The 24676-nt window shown below is 39.6% G+C and overlaps 1 protein-coding gene across 9 annotated transcripts in view; it reads right to left on the minus strand.

Moving 5' to 3' along the window:
- Positions 1-24676, minus strand: part of LOC119657652 (tropomodulin) — a 210090-nt gene that overhangs the window by 83292 nt on the left and 102122 nt on the right. Inside the window, exon 1 of one of the 9 annotated variants that reach the window (XM_038064671.1) lies at positions 7898-8285. The exons of the other annotated variants lie outside the window; for them this stretch is intronic. Within the exon in view, the coding sequence (XP_037920599.1) occupies positions 7898-7903 (6 nt within the window). The 5' untranslated portion in view covers positions 7904-8285. Of the gene's footprint in view, positions 1-7897; positions 8286-24676 lie in introns of those variants that run through there. 9 annotated transcript variants of the gene reach the window in all.

Here is a 24676-nt window from a genome sequence, read left to right on the forward strand (position 1 = left end):
AAAAGAATTCACTGTTATGGAACCAGGAAAGTATCTTTGAACCGGAAGGATTCTAGGCCAACAACTTCGGCACCACAAAATTGCTTATTCTTTGGACACTTGGTATGTTCACTCACTGAATAGACCCGAAACTTTACGAGAGCTTCTAAATAAAATTTGAGAATATGAAATCAACATCCTGGCAATTTAAGAAGCGAAATGGCCCGGATGCAAGATCGACGATATACATTCGCACACAGCGGAATGGAATCAGACAGCAGAGACCAAAAGGCAGGCTGAAACAACGGTGGCTTGATACCTTGATACAGCCCCGAGATTGCACCCAGATCAGGCATTCCATAGAGCCAAATGGCGAAACCGTTCACGACGAGCCGACTCCGCTTGTGACGGGCTAAAGAAAAAGAAGAACAAATCAGGACGAATAAAGGTAAGTAACAAATCCCAATACTCAATTACTAAAAATAATGAAAGGCAAAGATATTCTCAGGAAAAATAAGCCAGGCCGGTCGATTAGGAGTGAAAAGAAACTTCCCGCCGGGCCTAGGGTTCTCTTGGAGCCCAGAAAAGAGGAGCTTTAACAAAAGTAGATCTGTTATGCGATTTTAAAGAGGTCTGCATGATTTTAACCCTGGGCTCTGATTTCTTTATGACCTTGACTCATTCCAACGCAAAAATGTATATCGCCGGACTGATCATTAGAACGAATGGCCAACGTGCGAGTATCTAATAGGGTGTAAGAGGATAAAATCGTAGGAAGCGAACCAGTGAGAAGGTGCCTCAAACGACAGGAAGACTTGATGGACATAATCAGCAAAAATTCACTGAAATTTTTTAAACGTAATATGCAGTCGAGGAGTCTGGAGGCGGTACATCCTGTGGGCCAATTGCCGATGTGGCCAGCCGCATCATCGAAGAAAAAGATGATACAAACACCTGTGACCTCAAGCCCAGCCTGCCTGTTATCAGCATATCTTGCACAAATGAGAATCGTTACTTAAAGCCAATGAATTGGTAGGGAGATGGAAACAACCGATACCAATACATCAAGAAGATAAATGCTTTTATTGCTGAAAAGTTTGTGGAATGGAATTCATCAGGAATAACAATTGGACCAGTCGAAATGTCCAAAAGTAGATATGAAGAAGTTTCCTGACTACCTTTTCCCGTAGGATAAACCGCTTCGTGTCTTCATTTTCCAGGAATTTAATCCCTGGGCCTATATTGTTCCTAATGCTGGAATTAAATGATTACACTCTTGGGGATTCCAAAATGAACACCTTTTGTATGCTGAGGTTTTTTGAAACCATCATTCCGACTTCTAAACGTGACTTATAACACTTCTATATTCTGTTGTCTCAATGAGCCTGAGTAACCCGTTGGTCCTATTAGTTCATCATGAGGTGAAAAGAGAAGAGTAGCTCTAAGCTTCTCCGTTTTTGTTGTGTTCAACAACTTTAATCCCTATTAAAACCTAGACTTTAAGTTGTTGCCGGATAGACTCTTGTGCTTCAAATTTGATTTTTAAGGTCCTCGCGTTACCATTTTAGATAGCGCTGCATCTAAAGATGAACAGGCGATAAAAGAATTCAATCTTAATTTTCTGTTGGAAAAACCCTTTTCTCTTGACATCAGTTACGTTTTCCGAGTGTCTCTAATTTTATATTTCGCTTACCTCTACACTTCAGTGTTAGTTTGATTGGTTCTAATCAACGATTGTATGTTTTCCTCCTATTAGTGAGTTGAGTGATCTTCGTCTTTGAGGTTCGGACAAATAGGCACACTGACGTCAGTTTATTGATTTTAAGGGTTCATTATACAGGATTAAAGACAAAAATGCGATATTCGGCTTTCGCGAGGAGCCAGAATAAATAGGTTTCATTTTATGAAATCCAGCCGGTAAAACGGACGTTGAACCATTGAGTTTTCGAAGATCTGAATGAAGTAATTCAAAGACTAAAGTTCAGTTCAGCGAAGTTTGAGGTTTGGGGATGTTAAGAGTTTCTTGTCTCGATTTTCGACTGCACGAAAGGTTGCGTGAAAGCCGTTTTTTAAAAAAGAACGCAACAAAATTCGAACTTGAAGCAAAGCAAATATTTAACAAAACGCACTTCACAATTGTCTAGCCCTAAACAGGCATATCAAGTGAAGGCAAGTATTACTGTTCCAGAGAGAGCCATACAGTCATATAGTTGGCCAGGCTATCTGTAAATTTTGAAAAGGTCTGATTTGTGAGAATTTGGCCTCGGTACAATTCGATAATGATAATACATGAGGTTAAGCCCTTTCTCCCACAATCTTTGACCAAACATAGAATGCCAAAATCAGTTTTCTTAAATAAGATCTCGCAAGAGCGTCAATTGCTTTTTCAGTTTGAACGTATTGTTCTGATATTAGGAACCACCAAGAGTGGGCATGTAATCTATGAAAATTTAATTAATTTTTTAGTGCTGCTTTAACGAATTCCATATAAGCGGTTAACGAGCCCTACAATACCACAATAAGCAACGTAAAATTAGGTTCGCTGATATGTCTTCTTCAGCAGGTACAGGTACAGATATTGTGGTCACCTATCAAAAAGAAATGGCCCGTTTCAGATAATCTGGGGTAACAAATTCCGCAACAAAAGTAAGGAAAAATTTATTTTGAATTATCAGTAAAACCAATAGAATTTAATACTTAAAAAAAAAAATTTTTCAGTGAAAATGGTGGGAACGAAGCAAGATTGAGGCGAATTTAACGGTTTGAACAGAGCTATATTCTATGAAAAATTACACCCCACTTTTCCCACGTATTGGGATCTCCCCCCCGCCCTACAACTCAACACCTACTGTATGTAAGTTTCGTGATCATTGGTTCAGTCGTTTCCGATTAAATCGAGTGTGACAGACAGACAGACAGACATTGACTAGATTCTAATAAAGTTTTGTTTTACATAAAAAACAGGTGTGTTTGCGAAATTGCCTAAAATTGTCGTTAATGATCTTTTATTTTGTTGTGTGACAAAATGTTTACAGTAATTTGAAATAACTTTTTCTGCTCCACAAAACTGGTGTTTTTTGTAAGTTTTTTGATAATTTTTCGACTACGGCTGTTGTTTTTCGCCTTTCATCGAGGCCAGAATGAAATGAAGCAATTCAGCTGAGGATAGGTGAAACCATATAGTACTGCTGCAGAACAACAACCGGTATCCGTTCTAGACCTGCCTTAGTAAAGAACTCCACACATCGGCTTTACGCCAAGGTCCACCAATTCGGTGTCCCTAAAAACTGTCTGGTGTCCTGGCCTACACCATCGCTCCATCTCAGGCAGGGTTTATCACGTCTTCTTTTTCTAACATAGATATTGCCCTTGTAGACTTTCGGGGCAGGATCATAGTCATCCATATGGGTTGGGTGACCCGCCTATCGCAACCTGTCGAGCCGGATCCACAACCAGACGGTCGTGGTATCGCTCATAACTTTTGTCGTTATGTAGGTTACGGAATCCTCCATCCTCATGTAAGGGATCCAAATTCTTTGGAGGTTCTAATCTCGAATGCGGCCAAGAGTTCCTTGGTATAGGCCAATGATGTTCTGGGCGTATGGGGTTATCCGGCCCAGCAAGATAGCGGAGAATATCTTATAGATGGTACTCAGTAACATGATAGCTCTAAAATTCCTGCACTGCGTGATATCCCCCTTTTTATGTATAGGACAGATAACGCTTCGTTGTCAATCGTCAGACATTGTTTCGCTATACCACACTTTGAGCCTCAGCTGATGAACCGCTTGGTGTAGTTGGTCCCCTCCATATTTAACCAATTCGGCTGTAATTCCATCGGCTCCTGTCAACTTATGGTTTTTAAACCGATGGATTGCACGGACTCGACCGTCAACTCGTCGATATTTTGGTTGTTGAGCAGTTCATCAAAATACTCAAACCATGGAATCAAGGTGTATAAGGCTTCATCCTGGTTACGGTTGGTAAAACTTCCGAGCCTGGTGCGATTGCTCTCTATACCTTTCGAGTGCACAGATTTGTTGGTTCTCCCAGGCTTCCTTTTTCTGTCTGTGAAGTTGCTTCTCCGCTCGATGGAGTTCGTGATAAGTCTCTGTGCGTGCCCGCGTTCTTTGAGAATGCAACATTACTTGGTATGCAACATCCTTCCGTTCCGTTGCTAGCTTACATTCATCGTCGAATTAGTGATTCCAAATTTTCTTGCGGCTGGGGCCAAATATGTTTGTAGCCGTATCAATGATAACGCCCTTCAAGTGATTATGAAGATCATTTGTTGATGCTTCATCTCCAGGATATCTGTTAATTGCGGTTATTTTGAAATCCATTTCTCTCTTATAGGTATTAAGGAGGGCTGTGTTGTGAATGCGTTCCGAATTATGATTGTAAATATGACCAAAAAATCAAATTTGATTTGAATTTTGATTTTTATAAACAAAAATCCTCGAATATTAATCAATTAACGCTACTACAAAGGCTCGTATTTCCAAAGACTTTAGGAAGATGCAGAAACACTTATCGAAAGGGAAAAGTGGCAACAGCATTTAACTAGGTAGAATGAAATAAGTGGGAAGAAACACATTTTCCATGAAGGGATATAGAATAAGCTTGAAATTGGCAGACCAAAGCGATGTTTGAAGCCAGAATAGTCTAGAGTTGCAGCTTCGTAAGGCGTTCGGCTCATGCGAATTTCCCCTCGCTATCCGAAATCAGTTAGACAAGAATTCAGCACTCCCACCATCACTACGAGGAAAGGGTTTCGCGATGAGCAAAACAAGAATTTGGAATTGTGTAAAGAACTGTGAGGACATTGAGGATGATGTCCGCTCTCGACGTACGCAATTCAAAAATGGACTACACTTCAAACAAATAAACAAAATTATTCTAGGAACTCGACGAAATACTATTATATCAGATAGATTGCTGACAATACCAACATTTGGCTCAATGCAAGCATTTCCTTCAAAAGTTCTTCATGTCCCATATGTGACATTAAGTTTACGTCTAAATTGCTGGATTGTGATCAGATATTTAGACCTATGTACCCTAAACGATCAGCATTTCATAAGTTTAGTGTCAGTCAAAATGAGCAAATCGGGACAACCTGGTGGTGTAGGGGAGGTCTATGGCAACGGCTGATGAATTGATGATGATTTAAAACTTTAAATAAAATCTGCCAATCCGGCTAAACTAATGATAAGCTGAGTGTAGTGCAGTTGTCATTCTGATGTTAATTGAAACATGACTTCCCAATGGTTCGGATGTTGAAATGCATGCAAAAAATGTGGTTTTTCGTCGTCTTGTTTACCAAACTCACCAGTCCATCAGTTTTTGATCAGCAAATTTTTTTTCTAATACGGATATGTCAATCGATCAAGGTAAAATTGTTCCAATGAAAACTATAATGATTCTCATTGTTTTGTTTGATTTTAATGGCAAAGTGCATCATGAGTTTCTATCGTATTGCATGGTCAATAAGGAGGAAATAGAAAAATTCGTAGTTTTTTATAACAAATGGGACCTCTTTCTCTGTGAAGTTCATTAGTCAAAAGATGAGGTAGTGCGATAGCTTGCGATGAAAATTATTTTCAAGTGAAGTTTGCCTGTCTTATTATTAATTTGTTAAGTGAAGGTCGCACCGAGTCCTTGAAGAACTATTGTGCCCCCTTTACTGGTTGTAGTATACCTATTGATAATAGTATATCAAGCAGGCCTATAAACGTTAGAAACTTTAGTATGTTCCCTATTTCCAGTTCTTTCAGCTTTGCATCTGGTATTAAGTGTTCTCCCAGATGCCTCGACCTACTTTGCACAAGTGCCGGACACTGTCCCAGGACGTGTATAGAGGTTTCGTCATCCTCCTCACAAAACCTGCAGGCAATCTCCGTAGATATCCCTAGCTTCCCTAGGTGATAGTTCAGCCGAAAATGTCCAGTGAGAATTCTCACTATGATTCGGAGGTCCATTTTGGTGAGGTCTAAGCAATTCTCTGTGCGTATGGATTCGTATCCCCCAATAAGCACCCTGGACTGCTCCATCCCTGGTAGGCCCGCTCAGTATAGTGCCCTCAACCGTTCCCCTGCATTTATTAGATTCATAGTCATGAAACCGTTTCCGATTCCCCAGAAGGGTTCTGGCCCGCGTAAAGGTGTCCCTGCTCCCTTCTTGGCTAGTTCGTCCGCTGCCTCGTTGCCTTCCAACCCCGCATGGCCTGGAACACATTCGCATACCAGTTTAGAGTTCACCTGGTTGGACCTAAGTGCCTTGATCGCTGCTTGGCTATCGGTGAGAATAGCTATGTTTTGCCCCTTATAATTCCTTTGTAGATTAAAAGAGGCACATTTGTCTATAGCGTATATTTCCGCTTGGAAAATACTAGTGTACCTGCCCATTGGCTTAAAGTACATTTTCCTTGCACCAATGACACTGTGTTTCAAACTTCTTATCGAAGTGAAACCTCGTCATGAAATCCCTCGGTATCAGTAATTCCGGATACCGCCTAGAAACAATATCAATTATCCTTCGATTGAACCTCCCCGCCTCACTCATACTACCGGCCATCCTGAATATTGCCGTCCTTGCCTGCATCTATATGTTCAGATGGAGAGGGGTTAATCCCAGAAAGAACTCCAGGGATGCCGTTGGACATGTCCTCATTGTCCCACTGATACACACGCAAGCCAGCCTTTGGAGCTTATGTAATTCGCTGGCTTGTGTGCTGAGTTTGATTCTTTCTGCCCAGATTACCGCTCCATAGGTAATCGTTAGCCTTACTATTGCAGTAAATATCCAAAGTAGTATCTTGAGGCTGCAACCCCATTTTTTTCCTGCTCTGGACCGACAAGTCATCAGAGCCCTCGTGGCTTTCCGACATGTGTCTTCCAGGGTAATTTTTGGTCTAACATAATTCCCAAATATTTGACCTCTGTTTCTCGTTTCACCTCCAAATCATGTAATGTTATCGCTCTCAGGTGATCAAGCTTACGCTTCCTAGTGAATGATACTATGGTGGTTTTGGTTTAATCAAATATGCTAAATTTTTGCGGATGGATGAATATGGTTACCTGACAAAAAGTCCAACATAGTTGGAATCGAGAAAGCGGAAATATTGGGGACTTAACAAAATAATGAACAAAATGAGCATACTTCTACCAAACATTTCATATCCCCCAAGATTATCGGAATTAAGCGCTATTATCTACGATAAACCCATTGTCCAAAAATAAATCTTCTTCATACAGAAAATATTCGACCTAACATACAGACTCACTTCCAGATCTAGCACATTGCAACCCATGACTTCTAATCGTCTATTGAACTCAGCGCAGCTCATTACCCACTATTCCAACTTCCTCTAATTGAGAATCTCCAATGACTGTGTGCACCTACTCGGGCTCCACTAGGGGCACTCCATTGCCTATTATTGATTACTGTGCCCGTGGCCTCAATTAGGCAAGCAATCAAGTTTTTTATTATCGCATTTGTGGCCGGTCTGGCGGCTCAGATGACTATTGCATTGATAGAAAGGGCGGCAACAAACCACTCGTGACGTTAGAAGATTGCTAAATATTCACTCTTGTTCCTCAGCTACGGAGGAAATCGATTTTTTTCCCATTCTATTGAGTGTTTCGTCATGGAAATCGTGAATTATAGAAGTTTGTTGACTCCACATATTGCTCTGTGAAGCTATGACATAATCGAGCTTCGCTTGTTGTTGGTTTGACACTATGCTAATGAAATTTCGAGGTTATGGTCAAATGTCAAAATCACTGAACGGAGGTGGTAGTTTTCGCACTAAACTGCAACCACGGAAGTCAGATGAGTAAGTATTGGGAGAGATAATTATAGTAAACGTATGAGGTCTTCACGAACAGTTGGTGGATGAAAATCATTGCAAACAAACCTCCATTTCCTTTCCAATTGAGATTAGGGTATCCTTCACACACAAGAATCCGATGACGTCACTCCTATTCTCAACACAAGAATCCGCGCACTAAGCCCCTTTTTTTGTTGTGGTTTCCTTGCAATCTGGGATCACGGAGGAAAATTCGGGTTTGGCTTTTCAAAGAATTCTTCTATTAAATCCGAGAGTAATCACTGCCACAAAACACTAATAACACGGATAAACTGCACCTAAGCCGAACGATTATAAAGCCAATAACCTTAAGATTGGACGCCGACTGAAAACCTCACCCGAATACGATTCACGGAATCAACACTAAATTCCAACTCAAAGAGCACCGTCGCCGAAACCTCAATGGGAAAACTCGTAGACCCTTTTGAAAAAAAGTCGTAAGTAATCAAATATGACTCGCTTCCAAGCTGTCATTGATGTTGAGGGAGGGATGTAAATTGCACAAGTGGAAGAGAGATAAATGTATCGAATGGGAGGGGAAGTGCTATTCGAAGTGGAAATTATTTTCCTTATCCGGGAATCACCTGTAGCGTGAAAGAGATAGACGTATTCAGTACAGTCATAGACATGCCAATTTTAGCAGTGTAGGCAGCCGCTTCTGGGTAGGGGATGAGATTTGCATAAACACAGTTATAGTGACAATGAACGCAGCAGTCTGTCAAAATGTTGACAGCAATCTGAGGACGATTGCTGAGAGTTTTATTTAATGCAAGAAGTCCTGACTGATAGAGCTCTACTTGCAAGCAAAGTCGATGCATCGATTATTCCAGATTTTGCTTACAAATTATTGTTTTATTAGTTTAGAAATTTAACTAACTGGCTTACTATTTGCACAGCATTAATTGTGATGATAATGAAACTGAAGCATAATAATAAGATAGATTTTATGAATGCTCTATACTCCACATAAGAGTGAACATGATTCGTAAGCAGGGAGACCAAATCTAACTAGCAAATATCATATATAATGCTTATCTCTAAGCCAAAGACACCTAGAAATGTACGCCCCTAACATAAGACTAAATATTTTGGTCGACAAAATGTATCTAAATGACAAGAGATTTTACTCGCATCAGTGTACATAAACTGGGGAAGATACCAGGGGAAACTGCTGAACAGAGTAAGCAATAGTTACGACGTTTTCTGATTAGAAACTTTCATTCGGTGCACACTGAGCTACTCAATCTCATTGGCGTACATCGAAGCTCCCCATACTCCGTAGGGGGCACTCAACGACTGCAACAAAGTCCATATAATTAAATTTTTACTATGTCGAAAATGGCCTGCAGCAGTTAAATCTGGCTTCAAAACATCTCCTACAAGTAAACTTCGCTCCACAAACTGGTATCTCCCCAACACTTCGCATGTCTTCCATCTACAAAACCACATTCAAGACGACAATATTATCTTCTGGAATAATCGACAAAAAATTATTTTCATCTTAATTCGCAATTAAGATTATAGACAACGACCAGCAGATCCGCGAAAGAACCGTTACATCATTATAAAAAGCACTATGGCGTGTAAGATTCGAGCACGAAAAAAAACGTACAAAAGAAAGGAAAAGAAATTTCGTTAACAATTGCACTGCAGGTAACCAAGTAACGTGGTAGACCTGGTCGTGGTACAGGTAAGACGGTTACGTGTCTCGCCTACTGCCTTCTTAGTTGACCGAGAGATGAAAGATTGAAGATTGAAGGAGAAGCAGAGGAATACTCGTATAAACCGTGATTTGTTTGTGGGCAGCTTCCGCTGGCCAGAAAACAAAAACATTTTGATTTGGTTTGAAGAGGGTAATTACATAGAAATTTAAAAGAGATTAATCCCAAACAGCATGGGAAGGTGAACTGAGTTAATAAATGAAGTTGGTGATAAATCTGCGCATTTCTACAATGAGAAAATGTTTCAGAAGGACTCATTCGTTTACAACAATGGGTCATTCGTTCCAGCGGTCTGTTCTTTATGAATATTCTACTGGGCAGGAATTAAGGAAGTATCAATCAAAGTTAGAATGGTCGCCAAAACCGAACAAAGCTAGAAACAATCGATGAGAAGTTACTCAATGGCAATAGAAAAGGCTGCCCCATAATAGAAGCTAGAACTTCGTTTAAAAGAATTCGAAAGTAATGTAGTCCGCACCTTTTCTAGAAAGTGCAATTAGAACGGCCCTACTTTTTCGAAAAATAAAATAGGTAGAGCCATAGAAAGAAAATCCGGGCCAGGGGTGGAAATTATGCGGAAAATTCAGACTGGACGCAGATGGGCCCCCTATTATCTCATGATGATTTCCTACCGTAGTTTTTTGAGGCCTCCAATGCAGATTTTATTAAAAAATCATCCATCCATACCCTCAGGCTTTTACAATGTGGACTCTAAAAACTGAAAATGTGCGACCTTAAGCCCTACTTTCACGGAAGTTGATCATCAGGTCTAAAAGATATATATAAAGAGTAGGTAAGGTAACTCGACCATGCTAAGTCATATCCGATCTAACTTAGTAGTTGTTTCCATAGCATACCAACCAGAAAAGTGGGTTATATGCTGGTAAATGAAATGAATGACATGTCGTGAAGCAGTAGGGCATCCTCCGCCAAATGAGCAGTGATGTCATCAGAATATAGTTAAATTTGTCCAATCTATCTATATCTATAGTTAAATTTGTCCAATCTATCAATTAAGAATAGTGCGATCGCCGGTAAGATAGGGGGACTTGCAAGAGCCTTCCATAAGAAACTTATCGGAATTGCATTGCGACGCAGATCGTCTGGTAGCTCACGCGGTCAATGTGGTGTCAGAATTGACTTCTCTGAAATACCATTGGAGAAACGGAGCGATTTGGTGATTGACTAAATTCTTATTTATAGCCTTCCAGAAAAATTTTTTGAGGTTTTTTCATAACCATCACACTGGCACGATAATTTTCGGGGTAGGCGTTAGCCTTTCAATCTTGTTACTCGTGAGTTCAAATCGCAGTCGTCATGGACGTCTGTCTTTGTCTTCCTTGTGTGAGGTTTGCACAGCGTTAAGTGTAATGATAATGAAACTGCAGAACAGTATCATCATAGCCTGTTTGGATGCCGTACACTCTACTAAGAAGTGACCAGGAAACACTAATATAGAAGCCGGAATACCGGAAGCTGGGCGCTCCGGATATAAAGGTTTTCTGTTTATCTTGTCTGAGATATTTCCTATTCACGTTTTTCCATTCATGTGTACCGAAAAAATCAAAATATTCCTTGATATATACAGTTGGTGGCGAATTTATTAGAGCCACTTTGGAAAAAATCGTAATTTCAGTATATATGCAAGGAAAGGTAACAAACAAGTTATTTATATTGTCAAACAGTATTGAGTAGGCATTTGAAATATATTGAAAATAATCCAAAACCGCTAAAAATAAAATAAAAATTAATATTTAGTTAAGTCGTCTATTCCTGGAATCATAAAACTTACTCTTCATGGCATACTTTCAATGCATTTAATACACTTTATTTTTATTTCATCACTTCTATGCTTAACCACCATAAGGGCCTCTGTCAACTGTATCTTATTCATTATATTCTTCTTGGAAATTTTGTGTTTTCCATTATTCCGAAAGGCTTTTAATGGGGTTAAGTTCCCGTAAATTACTAGGTCGATCAAAAGCTATTGTTTGGCTTTTTTCTCAAAAGTCTCCTCTTTTTTGGCCTTTGGCATGGAACAAATTCGTAGACAAATATAAAGTTGCCATTTGATAACCATTCGTCCTGTCTCATCGCCTTTTGGACAACTTGTAGGTGCTCTGTATTTTCGTTACCAATCATTGACCAGACTATAATACTGAATGGATGCTTGACCCGTTTTACAATGCAATAATCTCGAGAAGTACAAACTGCCTTCATCCAGATTGAGCACGCGGCGCGAGATCTTGGGCTGCACATCAATGAAGGCAAGACAAAATTTATGGTGCCAAGGTCAGCACCAAAAATCAACCAACCAACAACATCAAGCCGCACTGGTCAGACGGGAAGAATAAAGATAGGAGATTACAACTTTGAGACCGTTGATAATTTCACCTATCTAGGCTCGAAAATCACAACCGATAACAGCTACGATAATAAAATCCGCACTCGGTTGTTGGCAGCCAACAGAGGCTTTTTCAGCTTACAAAAACTGTTCCGCTCGAAACGTCTCACCATAGAGTCAAAGCTCTTACTGTACAAGACAATGATCTTGCGTCCTTGTTAAGTGCATTCGTGATAACGCTAAAATTACTGTCAATCAAGTTAGGCTTGACGAGTATGGGTGCTATCGTCATGATAAATCCGGTGCTGGTTATTTATAGGGAAACATTATGAGAAACGTCACACTCTCTGAATTACTCCCCCCAATATAGAGCCCCGTACAAAAATGTCTGGTATGTATTGTGTCAAAATATTTTGTGCCTGAAAAACCAATACGCTGGATTTTGCTTATCTGCCGTGGTCCAAAGGGTAAAGTTTGAAATCTTTCAGAGAGATAAGACTACTTTGCGTCTCCTTGTTGACCTAGAATACATCTTCTGATCGCTCTTTTTCGCTCTTATGATAGACATTACACGGGGAACATTCAACGTCCAGTGTCCTAAAAACACTTCAGGCAGATGTTATTTTCGAGGTACCTCAGCACAAAGATAATATTGATCAATTTGGTTAAACAACAACAAATTCTAACAACCGACTCCAATTACCCTCTGGTCAACAAACGCCTTAAATCTAAATTCGACACCAGAACGGCTCGTCTTTGTGTACTACATGTTTTTGTTTTCTACGCGGCCACCAAAGGCGGCCAATGTCGCCTAGCGGTTACGAAGGCGATGATATTGCGCTGGATGAGTGGTATAACAAACTAATATCACCCCACCTTCGACAGTGTGGCAATGATATCTGCGATGGTAGGTAAAATTGGCCAGAATATTCAAGTCAACAGGAAACTACCTCAATAAAGATAGGAATAGCATGGCTTGACACTGTAGACGGTGATTTGATAACTTCTAAACCATACACTGACCAACTTTTCGAAACCCATCCAGATAAGGTGACTCAATCACTAAATGGGACAAAGGTTAAAGAAGAAGAGCAACTTCAGGTATTTCAATAAGAATAGGTCTGTTATGTCCAAAAAGAATGCCAAAAACCCTAGCTAACTTCGAAAACTGGAACTGGAAACTCTAAAGATCGTCGTAAATGAGGCGAGCGCGGCGCTCTAGAGATCCAACATCGCGACAATGTCCGAAGAGAAGCATAACGATGTTGGTGCCGTATAACGCATCACGAAAGAGCTTGCAGCAGGTTATAAGTCCTTCGATGGTCGTATAAGGGATGTCGTCGGTAGAATTCTCATCCAAGATGATGATCAGTTTAAGCAACACGAATTTCAATCATGTAGCACCTGGAAAAATTCCGCCTCTCGTGGATTAAATGTCAAGCTTCCTTAAAATGCTTCGGACAGCTTATCCATTGATGCATTCAAGCTGAGTGAAACGGTCCTCACATAAAACTGATATTAACAGTCCCTGCTATTCCTGCTGAGCAGTTACCTCTATTTCTTTCAAAATCCCAGAAACCTGGGAAAACGACAAATGAAACTGATCGCTAAAATAAGCTTAAGAAAAACCTTAAAAATCTGATCGACAAAGAACAGATTCTTTTTCATTCTGGATGGGTTTGTAAGGTTTCAAAATCCGAAACGAAGTCTGCCAGAGTTGGGTTCTATCATCCAAAACTTTTCTTTTTCTAACCGACGATATCATTCACGTTGCCTTGGACTATTTTAATCTCGTAATCTTATATATCAGCAACACTAGGGTTATAATTCCCATGGGTCATGGAACTCTTCCTATCTAGATTAAAGTACAGAATATCGAAAGCGTTGAATAATCTATACATCTGGGTAGGGTTGTACCTGCTAAAGGGTGGCACCAAACTAGATGTTGCTCGACACATTAACAGCGCAAAAATATCACATCCCAGCCCAGCACAATTGCTCTCTCTCTCAGGTAAAAAGACCGAAGATAATTTGATCAGAAGGCGGAAATGGCGTTGGATAATTCACATATGAAAACAGGACGACAACTCCATTAGGAGCTGATGAATCGACGACTTTTGCGAATGAGACTAGAGAGCTTAAAAATTTCACATTCAAAACACTGTTTTAAAGCATCTTCGTTCTAAATCTCGGGAAGCCGTACAGTTGTATATAAAGAGTAGGGAAATCTCTAACATCTTTCCCACATTGGCTGTAAATATTATAGTAAAACTCACCATCCCAATTTACTCGAAGTGATAGGTAGGGGAGCAGGGTGCTGTTAGCGAAGCAATTAAGGTTTCCACATTCAACTTCTGGATGACTCGACGGCAAAAGTCGTTGAATATACAAATCTCTGGCATTACCAAGGATGGTCAAGTGCGTTTGCATTTACATTTTTTTATGTCGGGCGAATTTAAGCAGCTTTTAGTTTTAGTCCTGCTACAGTTGGCTTGATATGATGTCACTGTTGGAATGACTTCGAAAGCTTTGTCGCACGCGTTTCCTGCTGCCCACAGAATGGTATAAATCTCCGCCTGGAAGGTGTTGATGTTAATTCTGGAAGGTTGGTCAAGATACTTAAGCGGATTTCCCCGAAAAATATCCGAACCCAGTCATCAATTGTACCAAAGGACCTCAGTTTGACAGTTTAATAGTTTTAAAGACAAATCTAGAAATTATATGATTCATCGGGATCAAATCCGCTTGTTGCTTTTCCAGGGATCGGCCACTGCTTCAAATGTCACTAGTACTAAGTCTGTATACGGTAGTTCCTCATTGCTTTTGCTCCCTGAATGGTAGGGTAAATTTAGGATAGCTTTGAACCAGTGATACCTAGGCAACCAAGTTTTCCGCTGTTAGCAAATGTATTTCTTCAATAAATCATGATGATCTAATGTCTCCACTCCCATATGCGACATCCCAAAGGACGTTGGTCATTTCTAGCCTAGATTAAAAACGGTCAACTTGTTCCACTCCATAAATGAGAAAAGATCAGGAACCGCACGGCGAAAGCTGTGAAAATAATCATGATTCATAGAAATGCATGAAGAGTCAGCTCCCAAAATCTCACGTGATGCAGCCTTTCAGCCACCAGTCGACAAGGGGAATTTGAATACTTACTTCATGACGAAAAAGCATATAACTCAAAAGTTAGAGATGAAATCAAATGCATGTATTGAAAACTGATGTCATCTCTATCCGGTAAACCAAAAATGAAATTTCGAACCAGAATAGATTATCTTCCACAGGTTGTCCCGATCATCAAATACAGAGTTCCTTGCTTGAGTTTAGTCCTCTCTCGTTGTTCAGAAACACATATCTAGTATTTTGGAAACTAATTGTCCCCTTCTTCGGGGTGTTCTTTTCTGAGAGAGCTACGTATAAATACAACAGTCAAATAGTGAAAGTCCCTGACATAGTATAGTAAGGTACAGTAAATTCACTCGAAATAAACTAGTTTGACACATTATATAATAACTTTGGTAATAATAATATGATTCCCTTACTTCCAAAATCAACCCATCTGTTATGCTTTGTGTTGCTACAAAATTTTGCAATCTTAGGACAATTTGAGGGGCTTTTCAGGATACGAGTAACTCGAACCTAAATAATATACTTTTATTAATTTTATTTGAATGAAGATCGGTATGAGATGCATGCATTTGAGACCAAAATCTTACAAAGTCTTCTGATCACGATTTTTTTCGGATATTTCGGTTTGTGAAAATGAGCCCTGCATCACGCCGAATTTGTACTTCATAACTCCTTAGTCCTTCACTTTACAATCGATGGCAAATCTGAGACCAATTTCGTAAAGTACTGAGATCTTTCATCCATCGGAGAAAAAAAAATCCAGTAAGCCTTAGGGAAATAGTGGGCAGGATTGTTTTGAAAAAGTTGAGTTGCGAGCACCACAATTTACTTGCCCGCATTTTCTCCCCAACACAGTGACTACGGTCTCTGATTCGTGGAAGAGTCGCTGATCCCTCACACTGCTCCTTTGTATTGAGGAGTCGAATCAACGACCGCACGGCGAAATTAACTACAACTTGACACAATCTCTAACCGATTTTGGTCGAATGATTTTTCTTTTTGTCGGGGGACTTAGAGCACGTTATTTTATTGTCTGTGATCTTGCTCATAGGAGAAGCTTGCTCGACTTTCTGAAAGTCAGCTTAAGTCCGCATAGCATTGTCAAAAAGCACTAAGTTGGAAGGTTTGGTCGCTGTCACTCTGTCACACTGTCCTTCTTCCGTAATAATGCCATAAAAAATAAGAGACTGACAGGCAATAAATCAATCTTGATAAGGCTTCTGGGCTTGTTGGGTCATACCACCTATCTTCGTTTGAAAAAATCATGTTCACTTCCAAAAGCGATTTTGATATAACTCAGAGGAAAACCAAGGGTTATAGCCGAATAATCCATCCAGGACAAAGCAACATCTCCTCTACAAACAGAAATGGAAATTTGCAATATACGGTCCACATATAAGGACATGGACGCTTATCAGGCATGTTTTTCGAATACCAGAAATAGGGAGAATACTGGTTGTGAACGCTTAATCACTTGCCCATAGGCAGGTTTCCATCCTAGTGGATTGAGACTGACGTCATGATACTAATTATCTGACAGCGGGAAGGGTTCCACTCCACTGACCTTTCGAGAGAGGAAATGCAATGTTTCTGATGATTCTGTTTATTCTTTTCAGAAGCAACCTTGAGTGGGCATAGCCCATTGCATCACAGGGCAGCGATGTAGACGCCGGAAGCTAAGTTGAAGGGAACACAACGAACGTATCATATGAATAGGGAGGCGACTGTGCTAAGGGAAGCAAGAGCTAGTACGCCAACTACACGAAATCCTTCCGGAACGGTCCTGAGTATGGGGTGCTAGATGAAAGCTAAAAGTGGTAGGTAACTTCGAACTGAGCAGGATTAAAACGAACATTGCATACAGGCAAATTGACAAAAATGACGCCGAGTTGTGTGCTGCGTTGTTGTCATTTGACTAAGGACCAGCAGTCGAATTTCATAGAAACCGAAAACAAATTTGTAAAATTTAGTATCTGCTTGTGTTGCAATTGTATCCATATTCCGACGCAAATTCAAATTTTCCCCCAAAGACCGATAAATCAACTCACACATGTGTACGCACGTATTATGGTGCAATAATATTCTGAAATCATTTCAAGGCAAGAGTGGCAATCTCTTGAAAGGTTGCAAGTTTATCGACCGTGAATAAAATCATCTACATAAGACCGCGTCTTTCCACCTTTACCAACCAAATTAATTGCATTTGACTTGTACGTCGCAAGCATTTCAAAGTCATCCGTGGATTCCGTACGATTCGTTCAGTGTTTAATTCAAAACACGCTTTAGGATAATTAGAGCTAATTTAGTGGAATAGATTATTCGAAACAGACGACTTGAGCCGCCTAAGTGATTGAAGGGGTTTCTGCAATGTGCAATACACCTTGGCGTTCCATATGCGGCTCAGAGTGCTTGCAGTCAATCGCATCGTTCCGAAACGCTTTATGTAAACCAATTAAACCGCCGCTGCGTTGTTGCAGTGATGAAAAGTTGAACACCCGCCATAACATATTTTTTCCCTGCCGTGCACCTGCCCAATGTTAATTTGCAACGCGATTACCTGTTGATCTGCAGATTAGAAACGTGCAGAAGATGGGGCTGAGAGGGCTCAGATATATTCAGAATTTTTAGTGCGGGATGCTGACCAGATGCGTTCCTTCTATCATAGATTTCGCAGAAGCAGCATGACCACGCGTCAAGGTAATCATTTGTACCATCAGTCAGCGATTCTATTAGTATCCCGCTGTAGATCATCGCGGCCATCACCATAATTTCCCTCTCTCTAACCTTGTGGGAAAGCTTTTTCCGCAGAATGAGAATAACGGAAAGATCATAGATCTTAGATAATTTTTGAGTGTGTTTACATGATCCCTGTCTGATTGAAAGAAGAAAATACTAGGAAATCCCACTTAGTTGCTGCCACACCATAAAACATATGTTGGTCTCTCTGCTGTGTGGGACGGACCGAGTGAAAACATATGTGAGTCGAAAATACCCCCTTTGCAAATTTTTATAGAAAGTTTTCCTATGTATTCGGCCCTCCTAGCAAACGATCGAACAAAGTACGGACCATCCGCATCACTCGGATTTTCTCTTAATTTCACTCTCCCCGTCCAATTTCGAACCCCGAAAAAATTAATTTCTCCCCTAGTATCCATCACAGCCCCTCATTTCTCTTCTCGATTATTGTTAAAAATGTTTTTTACCGCATTTTGCGCGCATGTTAATTCGCGCATCCCAGCATTTTGGCAAACTCCCAAAGGTCTATACTTGGAGATCATCGGCCACGTTCATTTCTCAACGAAATTATTTATAATCTGGGATCGAGGTCTGGTCTGGTGTGCGTTAAGTGTGAAGGGGAGCGGACAAATAGCATGATTCTATGTCGACGTATTCTGTTCCGTATTCGGAGGACTGTTCGACATATTATTCGCATTGAAGAGATCCTACAAATTTTGGGGAAAAATCACGAGTATATTTGCCTTTTCTAATAGGCGCAAAATCAAAACAACAACAATAAAAGCGAAGATGAAAACTCGGATTAGGTGGTTGGTCCATGTGACTCATTCACTTATTGATGATACTACAGGTGGAATTTCGACTTAATTCCAATTTTCAGAGGCTTCCCCCCACGTGTAGGCTATTTTTGTCTGTAGTAAAGACGTCATGTAACACAATGTTTTATGATGAGTTATAAAAAAATTTATGGGTTTGGGATATTTGAAGTATTTATAAGCCTTCACGCGTCCTTCAGAGATTTATCCGACTGACTTTATTTCTTAATACTTGGTGAAAAGCGCATACAATGCAATGAAGTAGAAATTGCAAGACAAACCTCTTAGTAAAATATGCAGAATGTTGGAAGCCTGCATTTAAATTTGAAATGAAAGATTGCAATAGATTGCAACAGCATCACGGAAAATTTTGAAAATTGGTGAGTAGAAGTATGTTGACGATGAGGGCAGATACTTTACAAGGTTTCAAGGGTGTTTGTTCGCACATTTCTCAGCATTGATCAACATCTTGTAAGTCAAGCTAACCTCATCCAACCTAAAGTGAATAGTATAATAGTGCATTTATCTATCTGTTTATTTACTGTAAGTTTATAGCAGGGAAGAAATGGGGATGAACCCTGAAACTCCTCTTCTCCTTCTTCTTCAGCCTTTGTCGCGTTCACAAGCGGGGTCAGCTCGCTTTGATCGATTGCGCCATTTTGCTCTATCGAAGGCTTGATCTGGATTTAGTCGCGAGGCTTTCAAATTACCATCCAGCATAACAAACCACCATTGTTTCGACCGACCATTTGGTCGTTACACATCGATTTCGATGCTCAGAACAATCTGATCAATTGAATTCTCGTTAGCGCGAATTATGTAAGCATACCATGGAAGACGTCTATTTCACAATTTTTCCACGATTGGTGCAACCCTATATCGATCGAGGATATCCTCATTTTGGATGTGTCACGTCACTAGTCCAGCGCAACATATTCGTCTCCATTACCGTGAGGCATTGTTCATTGTCATAGTTGGCCAACACTCAGAGCTATAGAGGACGACAAGGCTGGATTTGGGATGTTCTTTGATGCATCGGTCACAAAGAACGTCAATTGGGAACGCCATTTCATCCAGATTGAGTTAATGCGTGAGAAAATTTCATAACACAGTTCACCACTGGTCGCTGAGCTTACAGATGAGCTCGTGTGGCATACGGTCAAATGCTTTGTTTAGATCCAGAAATGTAATGTAAAACAAGTCGGGAAACCGGAAGCTGAACGCTTCAGGCATGAAAAGTTTTGTGTATTTCTTTTATAAAGACATTTGAGTGTGAATTTGTCCCATTAGTGCATAACATAACACGTAATATACGCATATATTACGTGAGATTATCCACTTTCCGGTGATTTGACATAATAAAAAGTAATTGTGCGAAACTTGGTAGGATCAAGCTCTAAATTTATAGCCTATATTGCTGCAAAATTTCGTGGTGTTGGGATGAGTTTAAGGGGGGTCTGCAGCCCCCCACACTCCTCGCCTTTCCAACAAATATAAAAACCAAGACAAGCTTCGGAAAGTATTAACCGAGACTTTTCATCTGATACCCCACATGACTATATTCGGTGAAAAAAAATTACATCCCCCCTTTTGCATGTATGGGGACCTCCCCTTAAATTTGATGTAACAGGATGAAACTTACTGTATGCGTGAACGTTCAAAGTTCCCATCTTTTTACCAAATTTGGTGTCAATCGTTTCAACAGTCTCCGAGAAAAATGCTTGTGACGGACAGACAAAGAGACAGACAGTAAACCGATTTCAATAAGGTTTTGTTTTACACAGAACCTTAAAAAGCGATGCTCCTGACGGAGTCTCTCCCGAAACTACTATGCTGGAGGTATGTAACGGTTACGGCGGTAATTTGGGCAGACAGAACCAAACTCGACAAAGCAGCAAAGGAGTTACCCAAATTTCAAAGACTGACGTGTGTGTGCATGACTGGGGGGGGGGGGGGGGGCGAGAATATATCCAAGTGCATCCCTGGAGGTCCTTCTGTGGTTGACTCCCCTTCGCCGTCACATACAGGTGCAGGCAAGGAGGAATATCTTCAAAATTTCCAGGGGTGTCAGCGAGATGCCTAACTTGAAAGAAGGTTGACTTCCTTGCTGGGCTACGTTCCGAAGTAGCGAAAGTAGTATGACAACGAAGTTTTATTTCAACAAGAAATTTAAAATTGGATGGAACAACAGGGCGGATTGGAAGAGCTAAGTAGTGATATATTTCTAAGCTAGCAACTGATTAACTGGTACACTGACAAGTCGAGCAAGAAGTAGTCATTGACCTAAGGAAAATGTACGACTATATCTAAAGCGGAAATATTGTGATTCTAATCGATAGCCAAGCGTCTATCAACACACTCAAGCCCAACCAAATGAACTGAAGGTTGTTATAAGTTTGCTCGATAATTTGAATACGCTTGGCTTAATAAAGTCTGGATACTTTGTGTTCCAGGAAGGCAATGGAGAAGCGAATGAGTTCCTCAGGGAAGGAGCAGAAAAGCCGCTGAATGGATCAGAATCGTATAGAGTCAGGAAGACATCCATAGCCGTGATGGTTAAAAAAGAGGAGAAACGATTGAGGGAACTATACTGTCTGAACATTTAAGGGTCCCGGATTCTCCTAAGATAATATGAACCAAAGCGCTCATGGGATTGCTTAAACCTTACAAGAGGAGACTCATGACGTTGATGGAAATACTCACAAATCAATGGGGGCTAAACTACCCCCTGAATAAGTTAGGGATATTCGTCTAACAATGACAGCGATTCTGTAAGGCGAGCCTCCAGACATTGCCTGACATTTGTGCAAAGTATGGCATTGCACCTAGAAAAATAGAAGGCTAAAACTTCCCTAGATACATAATACATAAAAATAATACATCTATTATGCACGAGGAGTTTATATTATCATCCACAACTATTCTGAAAAGTTATCAACTACGTCTGGATGAGAAAAAGGGGTACTTTTGAATTTTAACGACAAATTAAAGGTTGACTGAAGAGTCTCCATGACGATTTTGCGCTGTTAGGAGAAGGTAAGCTATCGGAATAATTGAAATAATAAATTCAGGGATCAGTATGTGCAAGCTTGGAGATAATAGTGCCTTCAATGAGAGAGACGGGAGTGAATGGTAGGACACACTTTTTTGTTAATCTCCTAAATGCTTAATCCTCGCAAGATATGGAAGAGGGGAGCAAACTGCCCCGAAACCGTAAGTTTTCCTATCTACGACGCTGCAACCTAGCATGAAGGAATTAACCTCGTTTTATGGCTCTTTGAAATATTTCCCAAACGTGTTGAAGAGAGAATAAAACTTCTGTGGGCAAATAGTCGAAAAGTATTAAGGCAGCTCCCGTACTGGACGATTATAAATAGTAGGCCAAATCATAAATATTTTCTAATCAAACCAACGTGACAAACATCGTGAATTCAGGAAAAGCATATAACAACAGTTTAGGTTAGGTTAGGTTTTTGAGCTCCTTGCAAATTATTTAGAGCTATCGAAACTTTGACGATCTGTACATTTGGGGTTACTATAGACGGGCGCAATTATCCACCCAATGGACATATCCTGTCTACCATACCTACGCCACATTGCTGCTTACTAGGATAGGTACGCTCTGAAAAGGCCAAACTATTGTATAAAAATTTTGTAAAGGACTTTTTTACCCTTGAAAGGCCTGCCTCGAAGTCTGCAGCTACGAGAAGTATGAGTTTAACCAAAGAATTAAAACATAAGTCAAAGTATTCAACTAGAAAGGCCAAGTTGACTGGGAAAATTTAAAAAATCGAAACTATCCAATCCAAGGATGGAGAACTTTTGAACAGATTATTTTAATTATCTGAGGTGTTTAGAATTTGTACCAAGAAGACTGGACACGAGAAATTCATATTCTGTCGCATTGCTTAAATTTGTATGATGGAAGGAAAGCATAGCACATATTAGTACGGTGTATGTTATGCAGTGCATTGGTGTGTGGCACGTGGTTGCAAGTACATGGCCGGGAGCAAAACTATTTATCACATGGAATGAGAAAACACGCACGTAAGAAAACCATCTAGGCGCAATCGACACACCAATACAAGAACCGCAAGGGCCACGAGCCAGTTAGCTACGTCTTAATCAATCACAAATATGCAATAAAATTCGGAAAATTTTTAATAAGCTGGACTGCGATACTACTAACTTTATTTGAGTAGTTATCGGAATGGGATGTACTTTGAGGTTTCTATTTCATATAGATGCTATATTATGATTTTTTTTACAGATTTTTTGGTTTTTCAGTTTCTGGAAATGACTTCTGCCTCACTTTAACTTTGCCCTTTTTCTAACCTTACTTTCCTATTTTGGAACCAATATCAAAATTAGTGTTTGTTTGAGAAAGAACTTGTCAAGACATTATTTTCATATAATATTCCGGATACGGAAGAAAAACCTTCCTTTAAATTACACATAAAAGTGAAAATAATAAGTGATTTTAATAAGGTTTTGTTTTGCACTAAACCTTGACAACAGACGTTTCCTTATATTACAGCCAGTAAATGCTAAGGTAGGGGGAGAGTCCGTAGTTTCTGCCTCATAGAAACATCTGACATCTGGAGAACGATGAAGGAGAGAATGCAATCCGCCATAGATTTCCTTTCCTCGATCGTGGTTCTGCGTTCACGAGTATTTAGTTTCGTGCGCGGTCGAGCTGGAAATTTTATCCTTACTTTTTAGCCTCTGTTCTAATATTATTTGGAATTTTCCTCCAATTATTTTTATAAATTTAAGGTTCGCCTCGGTGTCATCACCAAACGCAATATATATTAAGACAAATGTGAGGGGCTGAACTGTTCAAAGGACCACATTCATAAGCTTGCCTAGCGTAAAGACAGGACACTTCAGTTAAACTAAGACCTAATTGCTAAGGGACCTTTATGGTAAATTTTCACTGCTGTTCAAGTAGCTAGTCTATATGGTTATTTTGGCCATCTTTGAAGATACGCATATTACCTGAATGTGGCTTAAATGCTTAGAAATATTTTTTTGCAATAATGGTGTAAATTTTCTCCATTTCCCTTTCTAAAGAATATAATATCCAAAATGCTAGGAAATAATATGCAAGAGATAAAAAAAATTTGTTTTTGCTATTGGTAAAGAAATTTTCAAAATTGAAATACGAAAAAAAAATGTTGGTTTACCCTAATAAATTGGCCAGTAATTTATTGTTTTAATTATATTTTCGTTTTCAACGAAATTGGAAGTGAATTTATCTTCAACTCTACCCGAAATCGTTGAAAAATTAAAACAAATTGGAAAATGTTGCTTTGATTACTCAGCCGCTACTCAGTATGAATACTTCACAACATTACAAATGGATGAAGTGTCTCCAAACAATCTTTTCTAATACAAAATTCTATGCGTAGATATCACGGCTTTGAACGTGCGTGAATTGCAATTTCTAACGTATTTTTTTTTTCATTTTGCATGTTCAAGTTGAAAGTGTACATAAATAACAATTGCTGCCAACAAGTTGAAAGAAAGGCACCGTAAGTACGAGTGAAGTGAACACATAAAACATTTACATTGAACGAATCGTGTTTTGGTTGCAAACATGAAATGCGAATTTGTTTTCAACCTTTCTTGGATCTTTTCCTTCTATTTCTTCCGTGAACTGAAGAAAATGGATGTTTCAGATAAAACGTATTTGAAAGAAAGTGATATTTGCTCCAGTTTACAGCCTATTCAATGAGATTTTCAATTATTGGTAAAGTGCACATTCTATGGGAATGTTAAATCATTAGATGAATGACGGAGTATCTTTTTGAGTAGAACAGGAACAATGAAAATCGCTTTGTTTGCTATTTTTTTTTGGAGTTTGAGAGTAAGAATGTAGTACACTTTAAAATAGGAGCACATGCGTGATAATAACATGATTTGCAAATTATTATGGCACACAGTCTTTTGCAGAAATAATAAACAAATAATAAGGAAAAAAAGAGTATAGAAAAGATAATACTCAGTTTGATATTCATAAACTAGCGATTTAAAAATAAAAATGCAAAAGTCCTCAAAGGCCTAAAATTTGTAT

The sequence above is a fragment of the Hermetia illucens genome, chromosome 5 (assembly GCF_905115235.1).
Source record: "Hermetia illucens chromosome 5, iHerIll2.2.curated.20191125, whole genome shotgun sequence".
Taxonomy (NCBI): Eukaryota; Metazoa; Arthropoda; class Insecta; order Diptera; family Stratiomyidae; genus Hermetia; species Hermetia illucens.